Below are 23,646 nucleotides of genomic sequence, written 5' to 3'. Positions count from 1 at the left end.
TAAGTCCTCATGATACTAGTTGAAGGTTTTTCTGAATATATGTATGCATTTATACAGACAGACACACCTGCATAAGATTAGTTCTGTGTAATGCCTGGGGTGTGCTCATACAGATCCAGGAGATAATTTTACTCATTTCCTTTTTCTTAATTATTTTGCCAAAATCATGCCATACCAGACATCTCTATTACAAAATTACTCAAAGGCACGTATGACATTGGACATAGTTATGAGTACAGACACACTCACACAAATCTTCCCATGCAAGCCCTCATTTAGGCTGAGGTTCCCTTTATTCCCTTTACATTATAATTCTTTTCACCACCGGTCTAGTGTAAGTAAACCCAGCTGGACTTCTCAGAGTACCAGGTTTCCCATAAAGGCATCACTTGTTAAGCACTGTAGCAGAAGGCCATTATCCCATGGTAATATTTTATTCCGTTTCTCTTCAACAAACACACAAACCTCACAAAATGGAAAAGGGCTACATCTGGGTAACAAAATGGGAATAAAGGTCTTCGGGTCCCCTTTCCTTGCAATCTCTCTCATTGAATCATAAGGTGTTTGATTCTTTTTTGGTTCCCATACACACCAAAAATGAGTAAATGTCATGATTTGCAAAGGACAATATTTCAGCTAGCCTATGTGCAAAAAAAGGTTAAAAACAATATTCACCTCTGAACTAAATTAAATGAGAGGTCTCAAAGTATGGGCATTCATTTCAATAGATTTCCAAGACCACGGTCACATCTCTTAATTTTATCACAAGAAATGATTTCAGCCTCTGGGCTCCTCCTTGCCATTTTGAACACCAAAAAGACCAACTAGGTAAATACACAGATTTTAACCCAAACACCGTTCAGATTCTGAAGTGCTGACCTATAGCCCCAGGCCATACACATGTCACCAGTATGTCAGTTTGGACCATTTTCCAATTTCATCTATTTTTCTTAGCTTGTGCCAACACTGCCTTGCCTTGGTTCTCTGCAGGGCAGCAGCTGTAAAAGATGTTTGGAAAGAGACTGCAAGGAATGTGCCCATCTTCTCCCCAGGAGGGGTACAATGGAGCAGCAGTCTCGGAGATGGTCTCCTTCCCATCTCCAGCTTATGAGCTTCCAAAAGCTTTTTCCTGTCACAATCTCTCAGGTAACCTCTTCCCCATGTGGTCTTTTGACACGCTGCTTTCTTAGTAACTGCTACAGCATCCCAGGAAGCTCTTTTAAGTAAAAATCACAGTGATACTTGGGCTGCAAAGTTTGTTATGCACAGGGGAAAAAAATAACAGATGCATATTTCACATAGCAAAGGAGACAAATATTTATCCTTATTAGATGTAGCTGAAAACACAGGTCTTCAGATGGACAAAGAGATAACTGTGAAAACCAAGAATCAATTTTATTACTCTTCCCCCTTTTTAAAAACAATATATATATATATATATACTTCAGCTTCTAATAAAACTTTATATTACAGCAAGAGCAATAGGTAAAGTGCAGTTCACATCCCAAGGAATTTTTTTACCCCACCTCCCACTTTGCATTAAGCTTGGACAACAAAAATAGGAGAGTATTTCCATTGTAGTGTATTTTTAATCATTTACTTCAGGTTCTTATGAATTTTGTGCTATACTACTATAAGATGAATGCAAAGAAACGTAACTTGTCACAGCAAAACGTTATTGGGGAGAGTATGGGAGGACTCACTTCATATAACCTAGAAGAGTGAAGCATTACTTCAAAATTTCTTCAATATATTATATATTTTGATGTTACAAAACGTGGGGATACAGTGGGAACATTTTCCGACACACGGACTGTGCTGGCTACGAAGATGCTACAGTAGGAATTGTTCAGGGTTGACACAACCTACAAGACAAAATGTTGTTTCACAACATTACGCCATAGGGTGCAATGCCACGATCCCAGCAAATAGTCTGCATGCTTGCCTTGGTAAAGCCAGAATTATTCACTATGACTCCGAGTAACCTGTTTTGCATACGCATTAAAAATACTGAAAAACTATTTCCATAATATTATCCATCCATATGTACACCCAGCAGCTGCAGGAGAGCAACCAGTGCGGACTAGTGGTTTTAAGGTGGGAAAATGAATCAGTAGACAAATGTTCCTTAGTTCTGGCATTTCTAAATGATTTTTCATAACATATGGTTATTTAACCTTTCTGTGCCTTAGCTAAGGCAAACTAGACAAATCTTCTTTGCTGACAGTCTGTTCTCCCATTCAGAAAAATAAGATAATATCCTAATATTGCTATATTTTTATAAATAAATAGAATTAAAAATGATTGCATTCATACTTTGTAAGAACTAGTTCCAAGCATTTAAGGGGCTACATTCATGGAACTGAGTCTCCCCTTTTACAACTCTACTTCTCTGTGGATGATAGTATCTCCCAGCCAGCAAAACTACACTGTTCACTGAATGTTTAATTCTGCAGAAGAGTCAGGAGGAAGCGTTGGTGCCTCATCCTGTGGGGAAAGAGGTTTCTTCTGATGGCTGCAAAAAAGCATCAATTGAGGTTAAGAGTTTAAAAAGCAAGTATATAATTATTACATGAATCTGCTCACCAAGCCCTATGTAAAACCGTCTCTTTTTCTGTGAATATTAGAGATGGGGAAGGGAAACTACAACTCGTATGATGCAACAGATAAACTTTATAATTCAAGTTAGCTGAGAAACACCAAGAGCTGGTACCACAGTGCTAGACGTGCAGACCCAGGGTTTTTTCAAAGCTACGGAAATGTCTGGTGTAAAGCGAAGGCAGGAAGATGCACTGATGCTCAGCTGTAGAGACCTCAAGTAAGTCTGCTCTCGCCCTTAAAACAATCTTGGCCTGAATTAGTATGTCTGGTTTTCTCACTCCTGCTTTACTCAGACTCTACTATAGAGGCTGCTGCTGCTGCCCAGAATTCCCAGTTTGGGTTAGGACAAAGCCTTTTGCTCTCTTCCAGCTGTGAAATGGGTGCACCAGAAACAGAATTTGCAAATGACTGAAGGAGGTCCTCCCTTCCCTCACAAAACCAATGTGACCACTCCAAAAGCCCCTGCTAAATTTAGCCCAGGGATAATCCATGGGCAGCAGCAGAGAAAATGAGGCAAAGGGCGTGAATAGAAAACAAAGGGGAACAAGCAAACAGAAGAAGGGAGATGGCCCTCTGGCTGCCTGGAGCTTCTCAAAACAGGAGACCCGCCAGTGGCCTCCTTTTCCCTCTCTTGTCCCATCCAAATTTGAGCATGGCCATAATCAAGATCCCAGTACTTTTGAAACACTGAAAGAAGGAAACAAAGTGATCCAAATATTTTTGGAGATTTTTTGCGAAGCTAAAAGGACACATTAAACTTAATCATTCCTTGGACTTGGCAGAGTTTATGCCTTTGATTCTTGTGTATCATAGTTGGGACCTGACTAATAAAAGTATACCTTCTGCTAGCAAATTCAGAATTAATTCCAGAAATTTTATCCTGAAAAGAAGTCAAGTAAAAATCAAAGTAACCCTTAACTTTCTGCAACTGCAGCAGTATCAAAGATGACCGGGTACCCTCACTTTCACCAGGTCTGCTCTTCCTACAGCCAGCCAGTGCCAGCAATCCAGATGATCAGAGGTAGAAGAAATACTCCCAGGTCACAAGGTCACAGGTTATGGGAATTGAAGGAAAAAAGAAGGAAAAAGAACTGTGTTCAGAAAGAATTTGATGGAAATATAAAGGAGGACACATACAAAGCAAGACCTTCATCTTACAGTCACTCCTGCACAAATGCTGGGTTTAAGGTCTAATTACTCTTTGTTCCAGAAAACTGTTGAAAAGTATTTATTTTCTTTTTCAGGCTTCTACTTTTAGCCATAATTCAGAGAAACACCAGAGCCCCACTGAGTGTCTGACTGTGACTCCCAGGCAGGCGTAGCCACAGCGTCGCTTGCTGTGACGGGAAGGGGGTGGCACACAAGTCCACAGGAGGAGCCTCAAAGTCACCTTACTTCCTCCACAGAGCTGGTCTCACTAAAGCCTGCTTATATGCGGTGGAATCAAGCTCAGAGGGGTTACAATCCAGCCACTTGACAGTCCGCCAAGTGTTGTACTTTCTTCTTCTTCTGCCTGGATGAGTTTCAGTTCCTCAAGCGCTCATGAAAGCATCACTGAGAAGACAATAGGGCTAGCGCTGGTGTTTGTTTTTTTCCATTTCTAAGAAGCCTTCCCAGGAAGAAGCAACAGTCAGCTATTGTCTCTCTCACTAAATGTGTGTTTGAGTCTCCTCAGCCACTCAGCTCTTCCGCCTCAAAGTTTCAATGCTCCTTCCTTTTTGGAAAAAAAAAAAAAAAAAAAAAAAAAAAAAAGATAAGTTGCTTCATTTCCTCTCCATTTATCTTTCACATTCAGAAGGGCTTGTGACATGACACAACTTGAAAGGAAAAAACCAAATCAAAACCACCTTCTTCCAGCGCTGTGTTTGTACAGTAGGACCACGTGAGCTTCTGGGCTCAGAAAAACAGCCAGACAGGTTATTACTAAGAAGAGGAAATTTGTTCCCAAGAATTTATTTGGAACTGGTTCAGTGAGAGCTCTCCTGCTGGTTCTCGGTAGCGCTGCACCTCCTGAGGTCTTCAGCAGGACCTCCACGCACAGACACACCAAAAGTACTTGCCCATATACCATGACTTGTGGCAACATGTAACCAGTACATGTTCAAGGCTGGGTTTTATATCTACGGTGGCAATGCCTCAGGGAGTGCACCGAACAGTTGGCTTTCATCGCTCTAGCCTTTGATCAGTTATGGAGCTCCAGTTTGGTAAGTCCCAGTTTGTCCATCCTGGATCTCTAAAGTTTTCACCTTCAACCCAATCTGAGCTCCTATCGACGTGGATGCCGATACTTCCTCTCTTTTTGGAGAAGAATGTGATCCTCTGCTGTGTTTGCCCACATCAAAACATAAATTCTTCATCTTTCTGTGTTTTGTAAAATGTTTTATTTAGAGGACTATGAAAAAAACAGCCATAAGAATGCAACGTGCAAGAGCTGATAAGAATAGAAGAGAATAGCTTTTGTGTGATAAGGAGTTTTAACTGGCAAATTTATGTACATCAGATTACATTTTCATTTTCTGAATGCAGAAGTAATCATTAGTAATGCTACTGTAAACATATTTAGCTCCTATCTACTCAACTGTATTTGAAGCACACTATCATGGTTTATTTCACCAGGGAGGCAGCCAGGCAGCAGTTTTATTTACAGACTCACAACTGGGGAAAAGGATGCTAAAGGCAACTCTCTGTGGCAAAAAGGGGCACAAAATGTTTATGTTAGTGCAGGTCTTCATAAGAAAGAGGAGATTTGGGATAATAATAAACAGCTATGATTATGTGGTGTTGCTTTGACATTTCAAAATTATACAATGTACTTTTTTGTGTGTCTTTCCCCAAACTCCTCAGTTATGTGATGGCAGAAGATAAAGGAGAGTCTCTGAGATGCTCTAGTTTTTGCTCCAGCCTCTTCAGGGCTGCTCTACCAAAGCTTGCCTTGAGCCCATGTAAGCGTCCAATATCCACAAACTGCCTCTAATGGAGCAACGCACATTTTGAATCTCATCCAAATCTGAATTCCTCCAAAGGCTGCCTGCTTTTACTGACTACAACTAAATTTAAAGCCATGTTTGCATTCTTTGTCAGAAAGCCACATAAATCCAATCTCTGTCTTTGTTTCGGCTGATGGGATTCACACAGCTGATGAAGTGCAGGATGAGGACTCAATTTCTATGAAATATTTTTCCACCTAACAGCATCCAGTGTGGCTTCAAAACACCCCCAAGAGCTCTTGAATCCACAATAACCTTTTAGAGACTTTTCTATCCCTCGCCATTACTCCTAAAGACCTCTACTATACAGTGCCATCATCTCTTCCGATGAGATGCTACTCAGGCCACACGCTACTCATGCAGTAGCAGAACTTCTTTGTACCCTGGGACACTAATTCTTCACTGTTTACCCTTTCAAGCATCACTAAGCAGTTATTTCACCAAGAGGTTCACCATTGGTTTTGCATAAAACCAGCTGCTTCATACAAACAGGCAGGCTTTTGGTTAACTAAAGAGCACATCAGTGAAGGATGACTGAATAAGAACAGGCCAGGAATTTTGGAAAACTGTATTCACAAAAACCAACAATATGATTCATGGATTCTTTATAGCTTCCAATGTAAAACCCATGGCCACTAGGACAGAGTGCTGAAAAAGTGCATCTTGCAGTCTGCTTTATGCTAAGCTGGACTAGCAAAGATGCACCAAACCTTCGAAAATGAGCCAGTCAAGTTGAACCTTCTGGCTCCAAAACTCTGAGTTTACATGGAGTCATGACTTCCTCTTCGTGCGTCTCAGAAGTTCAGGGGTCAGGATAACAAAACACAGGTCTCAGATCTAACATACTGGGTTCCAATTTTGCTTGCAGGCATGTCCTTACGAGGGACACATGCCCCAGCTAAATGCCACAAAACTCATAGTCTAGGAGATGATAATCTTCTTACAACCTCTTTTGAATCAGTAACGAGGTCCCTGTGTCATAATTATTTCACTTTTAGAAGTACCTCTGTCACTAAGAAGATAGTATACATGGTTGAAGATTCAAAGGCATTTCTGAAAATTACTTTTGCTGCCAGCAGTGTGAGGCAACTTCTCGCATTTCCAGAACTTCTGGATTCCAACCACCAGTGCCAGGTGGGTGCTCAGCACCTCTGAAGCCAAGCTGAAAGTCTAAATGCCAACTGAAGTTCTAAAAATTACAAATTTTGTGTGGATGTATTAAAAATACCTGCTTAGTGTGCTTCAGGAGAACCTTCTGTGACAAAAAAAGAAAGCATAAGATGTTATCTCATTCAAGAATGACTAGTACGGAGCAATGTGAAGAAAGCTGGAGGAGATAATGCAGTCCCATGATTCAGCAGATACCCTAACATGCTTTTTAAACTCTTAATTCCTAGGGTTCCTCTAATTTGTAAAATAGTGTATTTTGAAATTGAGAGAAAACAGAATTATAGTAAAGAAACATGTAAGATACAAAAGTAAAACCGCTTCACTAGCCAGCACATGTATTATTTTTTTTAAAGTTATTTAAATAAAAAGTCTTTTAAATGCATTAGAACTAAGTTTTTTGCCAAACTGCTCCAGCAAACTAATTTTTTAAGCATACGCTCTTCTTTACTTGTCTGCTGTATATAAATTGCGTATCTTCTGGTTAACATATTATTCAGTCCAGAATAATTACACATCAGAGAGGTGCCTAATAAGCTAATCTTTAAACTCTACAGATCTAAAAAAAGATCCTAAGGCCTGTTTTATGAATACAGAATGGCGTCAGCTGACAAATATATGGCACAATCCATATTATTGTGGTTGCAACCAAGAACCACATGAATCAATGTTATGGGCTTGTTTTTGCATTATTCAAGATGACAGGATTTCTGAAGGAAAGCAAGAGCGTGCTCTATGATCACGAGAATCCACTATGAAGATGAAAGAAAATTAACCACACAGTATGGTAAAGAAAATACAGAATATAAGTAATACTGCATATTATCAGCAGTGTGCACTTCACTGGAAGACTCCATAAGGTTTTAAAAATCAAACAGCTGCTACCAAGAAGCAACAATGAATGGAAATACTTAGATTTACAGCTAAAACTAACAAGGGACAGAATTGACAAAGAAATATTTTCAGTTACCATAACCATATTGTTTTAGACTTACATCAGACAAAAGCTATTTCAACAAGAAAACCTGTCTTAGCCAACAGCTGGAAAACTCATAGTCTTATTCTGGAAGGAAAGGGGACTTACTACTTTTTACAGATGTCTCCATCATCCAAAAGAAGTTAAAACTATGAATAGAGAGATGGGCCCCATCTGAAATATGGCTTTCACATCCTCCCAAGGCTGTGCACGCTCACATCTCTGGCACCAATTCAGCCTACGCTACTATACATAACAGTCACAGAAACTCAACCTGACATCTTGTATAGCATCCTCAGATTCAGCTTTAAATTTATTTTTGGTTCAGCCTCTCAGAAAATCACGTGTCCCTTCCTACAGAAGAACTCGAGGCACCTCAGCTATCAGGGAGGCTGGATTTTATTTCAAAAATTACTCTTTTGCAGACAGTAGCAATAAAACCCCAGCCAGTGTTCACCTACACCGTTCAGCCCCAACGCCCTGCACAACTCGGCTGTGAGAGCACCCTCCAAGGCAAGTCTGATTTCAGTTTATATTCATGAAAGTAACACCTGCCTATGCCAAGCGTTACAGAAAGAGCACAGCAACTTCTCAGTTGACCACACTTCCTGCTGCCTAAATATTTAAGGCACGCTAAGGAAAAACCATGTAGCAAGATTAATAGCTAACAAACCACAAGCTGTTGCTCAAAATTACCACCTAGTATTTTATACTCTTACCAACACGTTGGTTTTGTATGTTTGTTTACATTGGTAACTCCCTTGTATCTCAGTGTGGTATCAACTTCAGACACCCCCCATTCTGGTACGAGATGTGCCAAGCAGCTTCATGTTTTTTTCCATGCGTAAGGGAAGTTGGTGTTAAGTTCACATGGGGGCCTTCCTTCTTCGTTCCCTTCAAACCCAGCTTCTTCCTCCAAAAAATGCCAGCGTGGCTTCTCGCTGGGCTGCTTCAGTTTATGATTTGTCACCGCTACTTGGCCACAGCTCCCAAGAGATTATCACAAACACATCAGGCCCTTAATGCCCAACCTCCAAAGTCTTCTACAGAAGTTTCTTTAGCGTTGCAGATCTCAGATGGGTCTCACAGCAAATACGGCCTCAATTCTGCTCTTACTCCTCACTGCTTGGGTTGGACATGGTTTGAAAGCAGCTTGCTGCTGGGCCCTCCTGCTCTCAGCTAAAAAGCAGTTGAAACTCAAGAAGAGGAGGAAGGAATTGGAGCTGTGGTAGAGAATGCTGAAATACATACAACAACATGGGGACCTTTCTTCTACAGCTCCTGTGGAAACCCCATAATGGGACAATTGGACTGGCACTGCTGGGCTAACAAAACACCCATGGTCCCTCCAGTGGCACAGAAATTACGTACCACGAAGCCAAGCATGCACGCTGCTGCCATTCCTCAAAGAAAGCATCTGCCACATAACTAAAATATTTATCTCTAAAGGAATGAGAGAAATGGGAGCTGAATCCTAATACTAGCCCTAAAAATGCAGTGTGGCCAATGCAGCAGACCAGTGAAGTACCACAGATGTAGAAGTAAGGTTAAATTAGGATTCAAGTTTGCAAGATGCTTTGATTTGGGCATCCAGAGAGAGAGGTACTCAAATCCCACATCAGTCCATATGGACACCAACATCCTTCCCCATTCCTTCAGTCTGGTTTGGACCAGCAGGCTGACAGAAGCAGCTATCGGTATCATTTTCTACCCAGCACACGATTTGCTTCTGTAGTTCACGAAGTTTTTTTAACTTCCTTGAGATCAGTTTCTTCAATTAAATACATTGTGATGGCTGAAGTAAGACTTTGGCATGGGTTACAAACACCTTTGACATATCGGTTGGACTCCGATAAAGCTCACGGAAACTGGGAGCAATGCCTGTCCTGTGGCCTTTCACTGGTCTGCTCGAGACCTCTTTCCAACTTGTTAACGTTTGATTTGTACCACAAACTGAATAAATGGGCAAGGAGGCTAACACAGCTTGCCATCCTGCTTTGGAGAGAAAATATCAGATTGAGGTAAACAGATGATTTATTATGCTTCATATTCAAATGGATGTATGTCCCTCCATCACAGAGTACACACCTGGATTAATTGGGTTGATTTCCCTGGATTAAATCCTCCTGTGCAGCACGTGCAGGTTTGCTTCACAGGATTTCTGATTGTTTATCTTTTTTTAAAGCAAAAGATGCTGGAACAACCATTGGCTCCAGTCTATCAAGCCTCCCGTGCAAGTTATAGGAAGCTACACCAGGGAGCTGTGCACCCACCAGCCTTCATTTTAGTACATTATAATACTGAGCAATACCTCTGAGGTCTGATCCATGAAATGCCAGAGACTGGTTTGGTTTGTATAAAAAGTTTACAGCTTCATTTTAGGGCATCGCCCTTTCCTCCGCACACAGCTGATCTGCTAACTCCAGCCTGCCCAGGAGGTGGATGTGCCTTCACCGTGCTGGCTGACACTTCACGGAGTCACAGAACAGGCGGGGTTGGAAGGCACCTCTGGAGACCATCCAGTCCAACCCCTGCTAAAGCAGGGTCACCTGGAGCAGGTTGCACAGGGTCACATCCCGGTGGGGTTTGAATGTCTCCAGAGCAGGAGACTCCACAGCCTCTCTGGGCTGCCTGTGCCAGGGCTCTGTCACCATCAAGGCAAAGTTCTTCCTCCTACTCAGACGGAACTGCCTGTGTTTGTTTGTGCCCATTGGCCCTTGCCCTGTTGCTGGGCTCCACTGAAAAGAGCCTGGCCCCATCCTCTTGACACTCGCCCTTAAGATATTTGCAGATGTTTTCTACTTTCCTTTTGGGTTTTGGGCAATGTTTCAGTTCGGAATAATTTTTTCAACATCACTTTGTAGGAAATGGCATAGCCTCAGCTGATGCCCGCCCTTCTTCGTTAGAAGTACAGCACCATAACAGACCTGTGCTCCTAGCACAGGGTCATCACATGATCGTTTTGCCTTCTTCAAATGTGGGCCACAAGACGGGTAAAGGAAACTGTTTCCTGGCCATAGCTGGAAAGAAAACCCACTGCAAATTACCAAGCTTGGTAAAAACACTAATAACTAACTAAACAACCATGATTACATTTTAAAAGCATATGAAAATCAAAAACTTGTGTCTTCTCTGTACCTCTAATTCAGACAGTCTCCTTTTCTATGTGCATTTGAAACACTTTTAAAGGGTGGTGGGACACTGGCACCAGAGAAGCAGTGGATGCCCCATCCCTGGAAGTGCTCAAGGCCAGATTGGACGGGGCTTGGAGCAACCTGGTCTGGTGGGAGATGTTCCTGTCCACGGCAGGGGGGTTGGACTAAAGGTCCCTTCCAACCCAAACCATTCTATGCCTCTATGATCTTTTCTCCTCCAAAAGCAGCATAAAACCCACCAAAAACTTAGATCAGCTGACAATCTGGATAATTTTTTGAGTCCTCCTTCCAGACACATCAAATGCAACCCTGACATCTGGACACCTCCCTCCAGCCACACTCACGAACTGTCACTATCCTCAAACACTCCTTGTGTCAGTTGTTTTGCTGCTGCTTCCCTGGCTCAGAGCAAAGATGATGAAGCACAAGCAGCAGCGGTTACAGCTACTTTTCTTTACAATCACACCTAAAAATACTACCTTCTAATCAACTCCCCATTCACGGCAGAGCTCTGAAAGTTTGTGGCATGGTGAGCTGGAAATAGCAGGGAGCTGATTTATATTTAAGGCAGGCAAATACCACCCCAAAGAAGCAGATCCTGTCTCTATATCTTCTACAAGATGTAAAGCTGGACAGAATGTATATCACTCATGGAAGAAGCTCTCAGCTGGCTCCTGCCACCTTCTTTTTCTGATTTGCAAAAGTGGGGAGTGCCCGCAGTCACAACTGAGCACTGCTGGAGCCTGGCTGGAAATCCGGGGAGAGCATTAAAATGGCCAGTTGCCTGAAAAATTAAGCACTAGGTTTGTCAAGCCCCAAATTAATAGCCATAATTCCTCATGTATGAAATAAAATACCATCACCTATCACTGTATCTCAGCGGGATGACCAGCTGATTGATGCCTGCACGGGACTCTGTAGCTTGGCAGGTGTACAGGAAATCTCAGAAGGGGGAAAAAAAAAAAAAAGACCAAAGCAAACAACAAATCTGGGGCTTCCTACTGAATGAAGCCAATAGAAAAATATATCAAAAAGCTGCCTTTGTACCCTGGTCTCCCTCAAACAACAGGGGCAAGTTCAGGGCTTTGATCCATGGACCTTTTCACTAACACAGTAAGCTTATGCGATAGAAAGTCGTGTTTGCTTTGTGGCATCACCTTTATCTACAGGGTTGAACTGCTGCTGGTAGCTGTAGGTGTCACAGCTATTTGCTAGCCTGCACAAAGAGCAAACGTGGAAGCGACAGGGTTTAGTTCAGCAGGGGAACACTGGGCAGTGGATAGAAACCCTTCCCACTCGCCTCTGGCTTGCCTTATTCCAGCTCTACGGCCCTCAGCCCCTTCCCTGCTCTTGCAGGATATGCTTGAGATGCTCAGCAGAACATCCAAAGAGAGGAAAACCACGCTTTCTTTAGCTTAATTCTCAGAAAAAAAGAAAAAAAACCCCAAAACCTCATCCACTTTAGCTGCAGTTTTCTCAAAAATGCAATTTGAGGCCACTTAGCATGGAAACTTCAGCCTGAACAGCTGAAGACTGGCAAAGCCTCATTTGCAACTGAAAACAGTGGAAAGTGTCTGGCAGACTAAATTACAGACAACAATACTCTTTACAGAATATCTGTAAGAGCAAAAAAGCCTTGGTTTTTTTCCTTTGCACTGACCCTGCCATTAAATCTTTGCCTGGGGATGATGAAAGCTTGCTTTTCCTGTAGTGTGACCACTACAATATGTGGAATATCAAGTGAAAATCTGCAAGGATTCTCCGTTATCACCTTCAACAGACGCAAGCTGGTCTTTAGACAACACCTAAGATATTTAACATCCCCAATGCTGCTTCAAGAATCGGATCTTCAGTTATCATCATCGCAATAAAACTCTGCAGAGAATCTCAGCACAAATAGCAACTGTGGTTTCACGCAGAGGAAGGAAAATACGTAAAGCTTTAAAAATTGCCTCCTAAGATAACAGATGAGGGGGGGCTAAAGAAGAATGCTAGCTAAAAGGACAGCGATGAGTGAGCTGGACGCTGAGCGGTGGGATGGCGGTGGCATCTTTTGTAAATTTGAAGCAACAATGCCCACATTGCTCTGAAAAAGAGTAGGGAAAAGCTGGTGGGCAGTAAGCTTCCAGATATGGCACACGAGGGCAATTTTTGTTTTAGCTGGGATCCCAAGCACACAGAACTAAAAACCAGCAGTAAATCCAGGAAGGTATTACTTCAGAGAATCGGGCATCACAGGCAGCGAGCAGGGGATCTTTAGAAACTGTAGGCATGGACAGAGCTGGTTTTGAGCTCCAAAAAACCTGCAGCTACCTTGACCTGGGGAACATAAACCTTCATGGGAAGTCCCAGATGTTTTTATAACATAAAGAAGCTGCAGACATTTTTTCCTAAGGTCGGCTGTGAAAGTATTTAGTGATCACGAGTGCTTAAACATCCAGCTGGTCCCTAGCACGTCCCGTAGCTGTTAACCCTGCCTGGCTTTGACACATCAGCACGGTGCAGCTGGAACTGATGCAGAGGCCTGACCCTGCTCCGGGGACTGGCACAGGCTGCTTCTCCTCAGCCTGGCACTCCCTGGTCCCTGCCTTTGATCCTCTGGGCCTTTGCTGTAGCTTTGTGTGGTTTGCCTGCTTGAAGAGTAAACAACCAGGAACAAGGATTGCCTTACACTGCTTGTATCACGACACGATTTATGAGGACTAACGTGTCCCACACACAACAACGAACACACAGTTCGGGTGTTTCTGTGAGTTACCTGTTGCAGTGCATGAGAGCCGCAGTCAAAACATGCTTCTAACACCGCACAGTGAACCTGGAAAAAACAGCAGCATTTTGGGGGGGGCGATGAACTGTCTTACACCATCACCAACGATCTCCTTGCAAGTCCACCATCATCTGAAAAGGCACCACCACTGCTGGTGTTGTCAGCGGAGAGACCGAAAACAGGCCAGGCACTGACGTGGGTGGCTTTCTTCGGCATGCCACCTGGCCAGAGACTGTAGCGGGGAAGATGCACCACATTCGCGGCTTAAGCAATGACATCTTGAAGAAACAACCTGAAGATCAGCTGACGTGCTCACTTTGCATAAATCTCAAAAGCAGAATTTATTCTGAAGGACAGACGTGGCTCACTGGGAAGACACGTAAAGGAGGCAGCAAGCCAGGAAGCTCTGGCGCTGTTTTCCACTGTGGAGCTCATTCACTGCTGCCCCCATGGCTGGAGCTCCCCCAGCCCGCCGAGCAGCACGGTGCTGGGCACGGTTTGAGGCAGTCCCAAAGGAGCGTGTGCTGCCCCGACCTGAACAATTGGCACAGCCCCCTCCGAGATCCCGGAGCGTGACCACACAGCACCTGCAAGGGCCAGCAGCAAAGACCGACCAAGCACCACGGTCACAGTCACGCTCTGAGGGCTGACATGGCACCTCCTCCTTGTCACATCGGCCGCCACAGGCTCAGCAGACACACGCCCGAGACACACGTGGTGGGTCTGGCTCTGCACAGAATGCAATCTGCGTGAAATCACCGCACGTCCGCCACAACAAAAGCCTCCGGAGCATCTGCACGCTCCTTAGGAACTGCGCTGCTCAGGGCAAGGCAGAGCAACAGGCTTAAAATCAAGATCATCACAAATAGCTACTAAAAATATCTTTTGGATGTTATTTTGGGATTCAAAAATTTATTTAGAAAATAAATTAACTACCGTATTCTTGCTTCCACTTATTTCCCAGAAGAATTTTAACCATACAAAAACAATCTACATATTTTTGAAAACTATGTTGCTTTCAACATTTTAATCATCTAACTAGAAGGACCCAAGAGTCAGCCTTGCTTTTGTTCTCTACTTCCTGATACTGCTAGCTAAAACAACTACCTAGTTTTTTTAAAAAAGATGCAATAACTAAATAACAACTTTGGTAGCACTACAATGGCCTAACATGTAGGCTTAAAGCTTTAGTACTACCCAAAGTGTAAGAGCAACTGTTCCTGTCTGAGGTATCAACTAATATCACAGAAGCCTGAAGATTAAAGTTTTATGATTTCAAAAATAAACAATTAAATACCTAGGGAAACTAAGTCACCAAAATCTTAGGTTATGCATATCAAGTTAAGCATTAGTATAAAATCACCACCAAACTCTTTTTATATATACGACTAATAAAGAAATACAGGATAAAGTTTTTAGAAAACCCAAACAGGTGAACCCTTTCCTCACACAAGTTTGGGCCATTTCCACAAGCTTTAATCTCACTTTTCTGTAAGTTGGCCTCGTTTCATCACTGTCCTTTAACTGCAAAGCAACTAAAATGCTTGCATGCATGTTCAAAAACTTGCAGCCACTATTATAGTTCTTCTAGCGCGAAGAGAACAGCAGGTTCATTATATGCAAACAGAAAAGCTGTAGAAAGAAGTGCTGTGTACTTTAAAGCAGCCATGACCGCATTGCTTATGAATATCATCCTTCCCGACCTAGACACTGGCTTTTTAGCTGCTACTGCCCAAAGGCATCAACAACAAAGCCGCTTTAATCATCTCAGAGCTTGCTTTCTCCCCCTTTAATATCAATACAATTTCTATCAGATGCAAAGACTGTCTTACAATTTGTGGCCAAGCTGCACTAATTAAAGAACCTCCAATCTTCAAGATTTTGGAAAATATCAAGTACAAAAGCACAGCAGACTGCACTCTTACAGTGTGCCTCTCAATTACAGGTTTCTTGGGCAAAGGTGAGCATATTTCACACTCTTTCTGTTGGGAAGTGCTTAATTAAACATTGTACATAGTTTTTTCTACATAGACGGCAGAAAAGCATCAAAAATGCTACATGCCTTCCCCTACCACTCTGTGGTTTCCTTTCACTCACAGTACCATAAAAAACTGACCTTCTTTCCCAGAAAGAAACCACCTTTCAGTTTTCAAACCTATGCTCTGTAGCAAGCATTAGCACATCATCTTTAAGGTTAGTTCTTGTGCAAGCAGCACAGTTTGCTTTGGTGTAAGGGAGCTTGAGATGATCCTGCTGAAGAGGCAAGGAGCCTAACCTGGCTTCCCAGATGCTTTGGCAGAAGCTGTGCCACAGAATGGATAACCAAGATTGCTGGGTTTCTGAAAATGTCAAGTGATCACAGACAACCCTTTAACTGACAAACCGAAGAACAGTATCTTGCCTCCTGCTTTGATTAGGGAAATTCTTGACCATGCCTGTTGCAAGACAATATGACTGTGAACTTCCAAAATTGCTCATGGTACTTTTGAAAATTAATAAATGGGACTGTATGAGCAATGGAAACTGAACAGAGAAGGTATCTCCTGCCCTAATCTCCCAAAGCTAACATCTGGAAGTTACCAAGTACAGTATATTCTGTTCAAGTTGGGTGGCAAATACCTTTCCCATCAATCACATCCCTGGACGTCTTCTGCTTGTTCAGTCGAAAGCTAAGATAAAGTGCCTGGCCCCATGAATTAAAGAATATAAAGGACCAAAGAGAACTTGCCTCTCCTTTCCAACACAGACAGGCACCATTTATTAAAACTATGGGATAAAAATCCGCCACTGGCTCCAACAGCAACAACCTCTCTGAGGACTAAAACTTCCAAGAAAGCAAGTAAAGCCAAAAGGATTTTTCTTCAAAATCTTACTTCTTAAGGTCTTCAAGAACTTGAAAACTTAGCAAGGTGCATATAATAAAGAATAGAATCTCATATCCATACTGAAATGTTAATTTCTTACGCACTTTACATCATTTTTTCATTCCATGGGTATTTATGCCTATTTGGATTGGACCAGGTAGTACTTGCTCAGTGCTAACCCACAATCATGAATTCTGGATTCAATACATGTTTGTAAAAGAAAATACTATTCTGCCTCTTCCTTGGATTTTGGGAAACGCAAAAAAATCGTATCAGCTTTTACCACAAACTTCAGAATGTGAAAATGAAAAGCACCCTCTAAGAGCCATGAAGTAGATGCTGATAATGCAGACACACCACACTCCTGCTCTTTTTGATGCTACAGCCACGCTCACCTGCAGAAAACTTGAGAGGTTTCCAAAACACAGCAAGACTTAGCTCGTACCAGGCTGAGAGAAAAGGCAGTAAGTGCGGCCAGATTTTTTACAAAACTCTGTTATACTTGCAGTTGTACACCAAATTAAAACCAGAAGGACTACGCGACAGTTTAAAGCAGAAAATCCAACATGCACTCTGAGGGCCTGTCCAGAAAAGGCCAACTTTTCCAGAATTAATTCCAAGTTATTCTTCCATCCTCCAGCATCCCTGCTCATGGCTCTGTGCAGAGAATTTCACTCCAGAGCTGTGTCAGGCACTTGGGTTATCTCCCTCCAAGGATGGGACTTCTCTCCGTCCAGCCGATGGTATTTGTTCGAACGGCTTCTTGTAAAGCTAGCAACTGATTTTCTTGCCTTTTAAGCAAAGGGTAAACCACGTTCCTCTAAAATTTGACAGAACAGGAGGAGTCTACCTGCTTTTTTCAAGTGCGCTGCATCTTGTATGGACACATTTAAAGTGTTTCATCCTTGTGCAAAAAAACCCCATCTTAATTAGTACCATACTGACATTCACAGGCCAAACAAATGACTAGAAAGAAACTTCTTACAGACATTAAGTAATAGCTTTCACTGTTGGCTGAGAAGAAGAACGTCTGGAAGGTCTGCTCAGAGGAAAGTCCTGAACAATGAGGAAACCCACAGGGTGCACCCCTGGGCACCACAGGGTCACAGCACTGTCGCTGTGTCCCTTGGCCAGGCTGTCCCATCTGTGTGAGGAAAGAGATGGAAAAGAAGGGAAGGAACAGAAGGAACAGAAGAAAAACTGCATTTAAACAAACAAATCAAAAGCAAATTACTACAGAGCCTCGTCCTGTGCACAGCGCTTTACATTTATAGAAATGGGTGGATTCGATACGGCCAAGCACACTGAGCATCTTTAATAAAAAAACAACCTCCAGAGAAATTCAATTTTTTGTATACTAAACTCTTTGGAAGATGTACCTGTTGAAATTACTGGCGTCGGGTGCTTGAAATCTCTCCACCTCTGCAAATCTAAAAAAAATCTGGTCCTAACAGACTACACGTGACAGGGCAGGGCTTGGTCCCCTACAACTGCTGCTGCTGAGACCGCAGAAATGGAAAATCATTAAGACTCTCGGGGCCATTTTCACCTTCTCCCCACTGCGAGATCTGCTTCCTTGATTGTTTCTTACTGAGTATTAAGAGACACAAAGCAGAAATTTTCTATCAGCAATCTTTAAACCCCCAGCACAAACTCTCAGGGCACAGTACCAAGTTGTTTTAACAGGCACTTTCATCTTTTCCCCCAATTTTGTGATTGCACCCCGAGTCCATGACTCCTCACTACCGCCCCCGCACCGCTCCCTGTTGGGTGTAACACTCATTAAATATCATTAGACAAATCATGCAATGAAAACCTCCCATCACAAGTTTAGCCCATGCCTCATCAAACTGAAAGCATGAATTTTTTTAATAAACTCTTTTCACATGACCAACTCCCAGTCTCCTAATTATTACTGCTATTTTTTAAACTCCATCTATTTCACTGGCATCCTGAATAATTCCCATGTGATCCCACCATAAACCTACAAAGAAGGATTACCTCCACCACAAGTCTCCTTCTTTTTTAAGGGTTCAGTCCAAAACCTAGAGGAATTACTATAAAATTTTCTTCTAATTTCAGGGGCCTCTAAATCATTGTACTGCTTATAACGTTGTGTGTATGTATTTTAAATATCTTAAGGATCTTAAATAAATGGAAAAAAATATTTTTCCATAGGTATGGCTAGAAAAACAGGCTCGTGCTACACATAAGACACCTTTGAAACTGCTAAGGTTTCAAGACTAGTAATGCCACAGCGCATGTGGTCTGGCTTTCTGCCCCACTCCTCCTTGCTGGCACTACACAACCTCCTACTCTCCCCTAAATATCCTCCACCCACCTTCTCACAGTGGACACAAGCCACCCCCAGCACTCAGAGGAGTCCCTGCTGACTCATTTCATCATTATCTTACTATGACATGAATTTCCTTCAGGTAGGAGTAAGGAATATTGGGTCTTGACATTTTACTCACAATTTCATCTCACAATAATGACCGATTTTCATTCATCTCTACTTGAAAAAGACAAAAAGATTTTGGGACGGCTCGCAAAATGTAACTTCGTGCTACACATATATAGTTTCTTAATGCAAAGATTTTCTGAGCATAAAAATTATTTTGCAGAACACTGCCATCCCCAAATAAGTCTTTAGGCAGCTTGTGAAGTACCTGTCCCCAATTCAAACTTCCCAAGGATGATCCTTGCGATTTCAAACACAGTCTCACGTGTATCATACTGTGAAGACCACTTAAAAAATTACCCATTGGCATCATATCTTCTCTCCTTAGGAATTATTTGCTACAGGAAATGCACATTACCAGGTCAGTAATTATACTGGTTGACTTTCAGGTACGGCTCCAGATACCACCCCTCGTAGAAGTATACAGGGCTCTCAATGATTTGCAGTCTGGCTGGTTCAACGCTACCACTTCTTCCTTAAAGGCATACCAGTTGAGGTCGGTTTAGGTGGAAATCACAATTCAGTAACCGAGACTCCACACAGGATGCCTTCATGCGTTTCTCCAGGATTCATTTCTCCAGCTGGTCTCATGAGGCTTACACTTAGCCACTCACAGGGAAGCGCACAGAGCAAAGTGTCTCCCAGGCTCTACCTGGTGGCGCTGTGCCCAGGGCCATGTTCTCACTGGTTTATATAGACACCTACATGTATGTTTTTACATATTTTTTTTACATAATTTTACATAGCACAGAATTTTTGACCCTGTTTTGTTCTCCTCTCATCCCTCAAATAATGTGAGCAAATAGACTTTTGGAAATTAGAAAACCTGTAGATTTGTATGTATGTTGATGAAGAAACCCTACCAGTTTATTGCTGAAAACTCCATCTGCTGTCCCTTTAGCCCTCGGTCCCCCATTTCCATTTGTTATATTATGGTTTAGCTTAAATGTTGTCCAAATAAACGACAAGGCTTTACAACACAGGGACATGGCTTCAGACAAATTAAATTATCATTATGGCAGCAAGAAATTAAATTCTACCACCATGAGAACAACCATGCAGCAATCCTGCCCCACATCCAAGCAATGTTTAACTCTGCCCCACGCAATCCTGGCCAACGTGGAGCTGCCCGGCAGGCTGCAGAGCTGCCACGCCACCCAAGCAATCCTCTCTGCGGCAGGGGGAGGTTGGCGTGGCAGGAGTAACTCCCCAGATGCCAGAAGCAAGCTTCCCCCCCAAAGGCAAAGAAAGGGGAGCGTGAGCCGTCCACCAAGCTACGCCAAGGGAGATGTAAAAGCCTCGTGCTGAAACCAGGACATATAGATTACGAGGATAAATTTGTTTACCGAAATGCCAGCTGGGAGGGAGCGCTAGAGATGCTCTAGACCAAACTCTCGCTTGAAGTAATATGCAGGATTTCCTGCCTTGAGTTGAATGATATTTGGGCCAATATGAGTGAGCATCCCAAAATGTGCAAAGTTTGGAGAATGCCACTGCCTGCAGTCTCTGATCAAGATATGAGAGGCAGCACCCTTGAGCTTGCTGCCTCACAACCTCCCTCACCCGTGCCACCCCATTCAAGCACTACAGCTTGACAGCTCTACTGACAAAAAGCAGCTATTTCCCTTCCCTTTTTACTGAGGACTCCTCTGCATCATCTTTGGAGGAAAAAAACCCCTTAAAACTCCCAGCCTCCTAGTAAAACCCACCTAACCTTTACGAAGCCAGCTAAAAACCATGCTGCTTATTCAATTCACAGAATCAGTGATTCAGCCTGCTTCCTCTCCAAACGAGGAGAGCTCACCACAGCACTCGCTCTGAAAATACATCAGACCAAGACACAGAAGACAAATAAGCAAGGTCTGAATCTTGCAGACTCCAGCCTCAGCATGAGCAGTAGGTTTGATGAACTGGCCAGACCACACTCTTACTTTGATTTAAGATGCTCTTCCCAATTCCTTTTCCTTCTTGGAAATACTGATTTATGGGCAGCCTCTGTACAAAGTGCCTCGTTAATTATTTTTCAGAGCAAGAGTTTAGAGTGGAGGATCCTAACTTACAGCAAGAACGGCAGGGGATAAGCACAATGTTTTAATTCCTTTTTTTCACAGTGATTTTGCTTTATCACTTGCCTCTGCAAAGACATGATAGGCAAACGAGAGATGTGTCTGAAGAGCGGCACAGCTCCCAGCACGGCAGAGGCACCCTCCCTTCGAGCTGCAGGGACGTCTCAGTCCAGTTTCACACGTGTCCAAACGACAGAGGTTTCCCAACCCTCTGGCATGAGCTCCCCATTCTAATTCTACATTGATGTCCAGGGCAAACACCTGCACCACTTCCTCTTGCACAGCTGTGAAGAAGCTAACAAGCTCCCTGAATTTCCTATTTTTTTCCCAGTAATTGGAATTTAAATTATTTCAATTATTATAAATAAATTGTTATAAACAAGAATTTAGTAATTTTTGCAGCCTTTTCAGGTGCTCACAACCACCTCCAGTCAGGGAGCAGAAAATTTGAAATGCTGAATGTGGAAATCCAATTTTGGCTGCAGCACAGGGATGAGTGTAAACCAAAAAAGAAATCCATAGGGACTGCACCCTCGTGGCTCTGATGGGATCTGAAAACACCCTCCACGGGCAGGAAAAAATGACAATACTGAGGGGACACTGTAGAAAAACCTCGGCATACGAGGCCAGCAGCTTTGCTGACTGCTTTTTGGGTGAAAGCCATTTCATATTTGGACATCTTTCCCACTACAGGAATCTCTTGAAAGATCCACTGTGATTTCAGAAGAGTCCTAACAGAGAAGCAGTTCAACATTTTCACCCTCTCTACACCACAAAAGCCCTCCCAAAGCAGCAGAATAAAAGAACAAGCTCAGCTGCGAGCACCACCCAGGAGTCACCCTGTGGGGTGAATCACCAGCACCGAGTTTGATCTCCCAGCCCGCAGCGGCAAGGATGTGTAACACACCATACTGGAACAGGGCTTCCCTTTCACATGCAAACTTTTATTCTGCTTGTAGATCTCCAGTCTTAAAATTTGCCTTGTAAATACTTTACCTGCTACCATACCGATAGAGCGTAGGTAGACAGACAAGAGACAAATGTATTTCATCTTTTAACTACTGAAATAACAAAAATACCCCCAAAATACAGAATTACGCTCTTTTCCTTTATAATTTAAAAGCAATATGCGTAAACCTAAAGCAATTTTTTGTTGTTTTCTCTCTCCTAACATTTTAATGGGATAAAAAAGTTGGTCTTACACAAGGCTGAGTAGCTCACTGGCACACCCACCTAGCAGTTCTCCCGCTGCCTTCAACGGGCTTTGCAAAACATCAGCCCATACGGTCTTGCCCCAATCCACTCTAGCAAAACCCGGTGCCTTACAGGTTTCAGCCGCCGGTGCTGCAGCGCCGGGACCTCGCTGCCACACGGCCCGCGGCCGCCCGCCCGCACCTCCGCACACTCGGGGGCTTTCGCCGCCTGCTCTTCGGCACGCTGTCACCCACCCGCCGGGAGCCTGCCAGGCGCTGCCGTTCGCAGCCCGGCCGCCCGTCCCCCGCCGGCCGCGCTCCCTCCCCGAGCACCGAGCAGCCTGCCCCGACCCCGCCGGCCCCACCGCCCGGCGCCCGGGCCCCCGGCTGGCGGCTGCACCGCGCCCGGCCCCCCGGGGACCCCGCCCGGAGCTGGGGCTGCCCTCCCCTCGCCCCCGGCTCTCCCTGCCAGCCCCCCGGCAGGCGCGGCGCCCGCTGCAGCGCTGTCCGGACGAGCCGCCCCGGCAGAGCCCTACCTCGGATGTAGGCGCACTTGCTCTCGTCCAGCAGGCTGGAGGCCGAGCCGCCCATGCTGCCGGGGCGCAGCCGGGCGCAGCTCTGCGGGCGCTGCCGGGGAGCGCAGCCGGGGAGTGCCGCCGCCCGGCCCGGCCCCGCGCTCCCGCCGCTTCCTCCCGCAGGCGCCGCCTCCCGCCCCCCGCCGCCAGGAGGAGGCCGGGCCCGGGGGGGCTCCGCCGGCCCCCGCTGCCCCCCGCCGGCCCCGCTGCCCCCCCCGCCGCCCCCCGGGGCGGCCCCTTGCCTGTCTGGGCGCTGAGGAGCGGGAGGTGGCAGGAGGCTCCAGCAGAAGTTGCAGAGGCGATGGAGAACACGTCTACCTGCCGGACAAGGGGGGAGGGCGGGGCTGGGCACGTGTCCCCCACCTCTTCTCTTTGGCCCATCATTTGTCTCCGCTTGCCCATCTGTCACTCGTAACGCCCGTTGCAAAATCCACTTCCCCTTGGAGCCACGCTGAGACCCTCTAAAGTTTCCATGGAGGCTACTCTAAAGACCATCGATTACTCATGCAGTAGGTGTCGCAGGACTGAAGGCCATTAGAAATGTTCTCCAACATTTTTCAAGAAGGAAGAACCACCTGAAACATCCTTCAAATAGGATGTTTCTTCTACAAGGCATGTTGAGATGGGATTCATGTGTCTCAGTCTTCAGGGCTGTATCTTCCCGCTCCAGTCAGCCTCTTACTGGGAACTCTGGTGGCCTATATAGGATGCTGTTGAATATATGATTACAGGATGAACGATGAACCTACACAAGCAGGCACTAACATGCATGTCACTTCAGTAAATACTGTCTGGTGTTCAAACCAACTTCCTAAAACACGCAAGAGCACCAGT

General features: G+C 44.2%; 1 protein-coding gene across 1 annotated transcript in view; it reads right to left on the bottom strand.

Annotated features, from left to right (window-relative positions):
• Positions 1–22,929, bottom strand: part of NIBAN1 (niban apoptosis regulator 1) — a 70,169-nt gene extending 47,240 nt beyond the window's left edge. The window contains exon 1 of the mRNA XM_055815352.1: positions 22,774–22,929. Coding sequence (XP_055671327.1) covers positions 22,774–22,828 — 55 coding nt within the window. The 5' untranslated portion in view covers positions 22,829–22,929. The remainder of the gene's footprint in view (positions 1–22,773) is intronic.
• Positions 22,930–23,646: the final 717 nt, after the last annotated feature.

Source organism: Falco peregrinus, chromosome 10 (assembly GCF_023634155.1).
Source record: "Falco peregrinus isolate bFalPer1 chromosome 10, bFalPer1.pri, whole genome shotgun sequence".
In the NCBI taxonomy this organism is placed as follows: Eukaryota; Metazoa; Chordata; class Aves; order Falconiformes; family Falconidae; genus Falco; species Falco peregrinus.
This window is presented reverse-complemented; position numbering and strand designations above follow the sequence as displayed.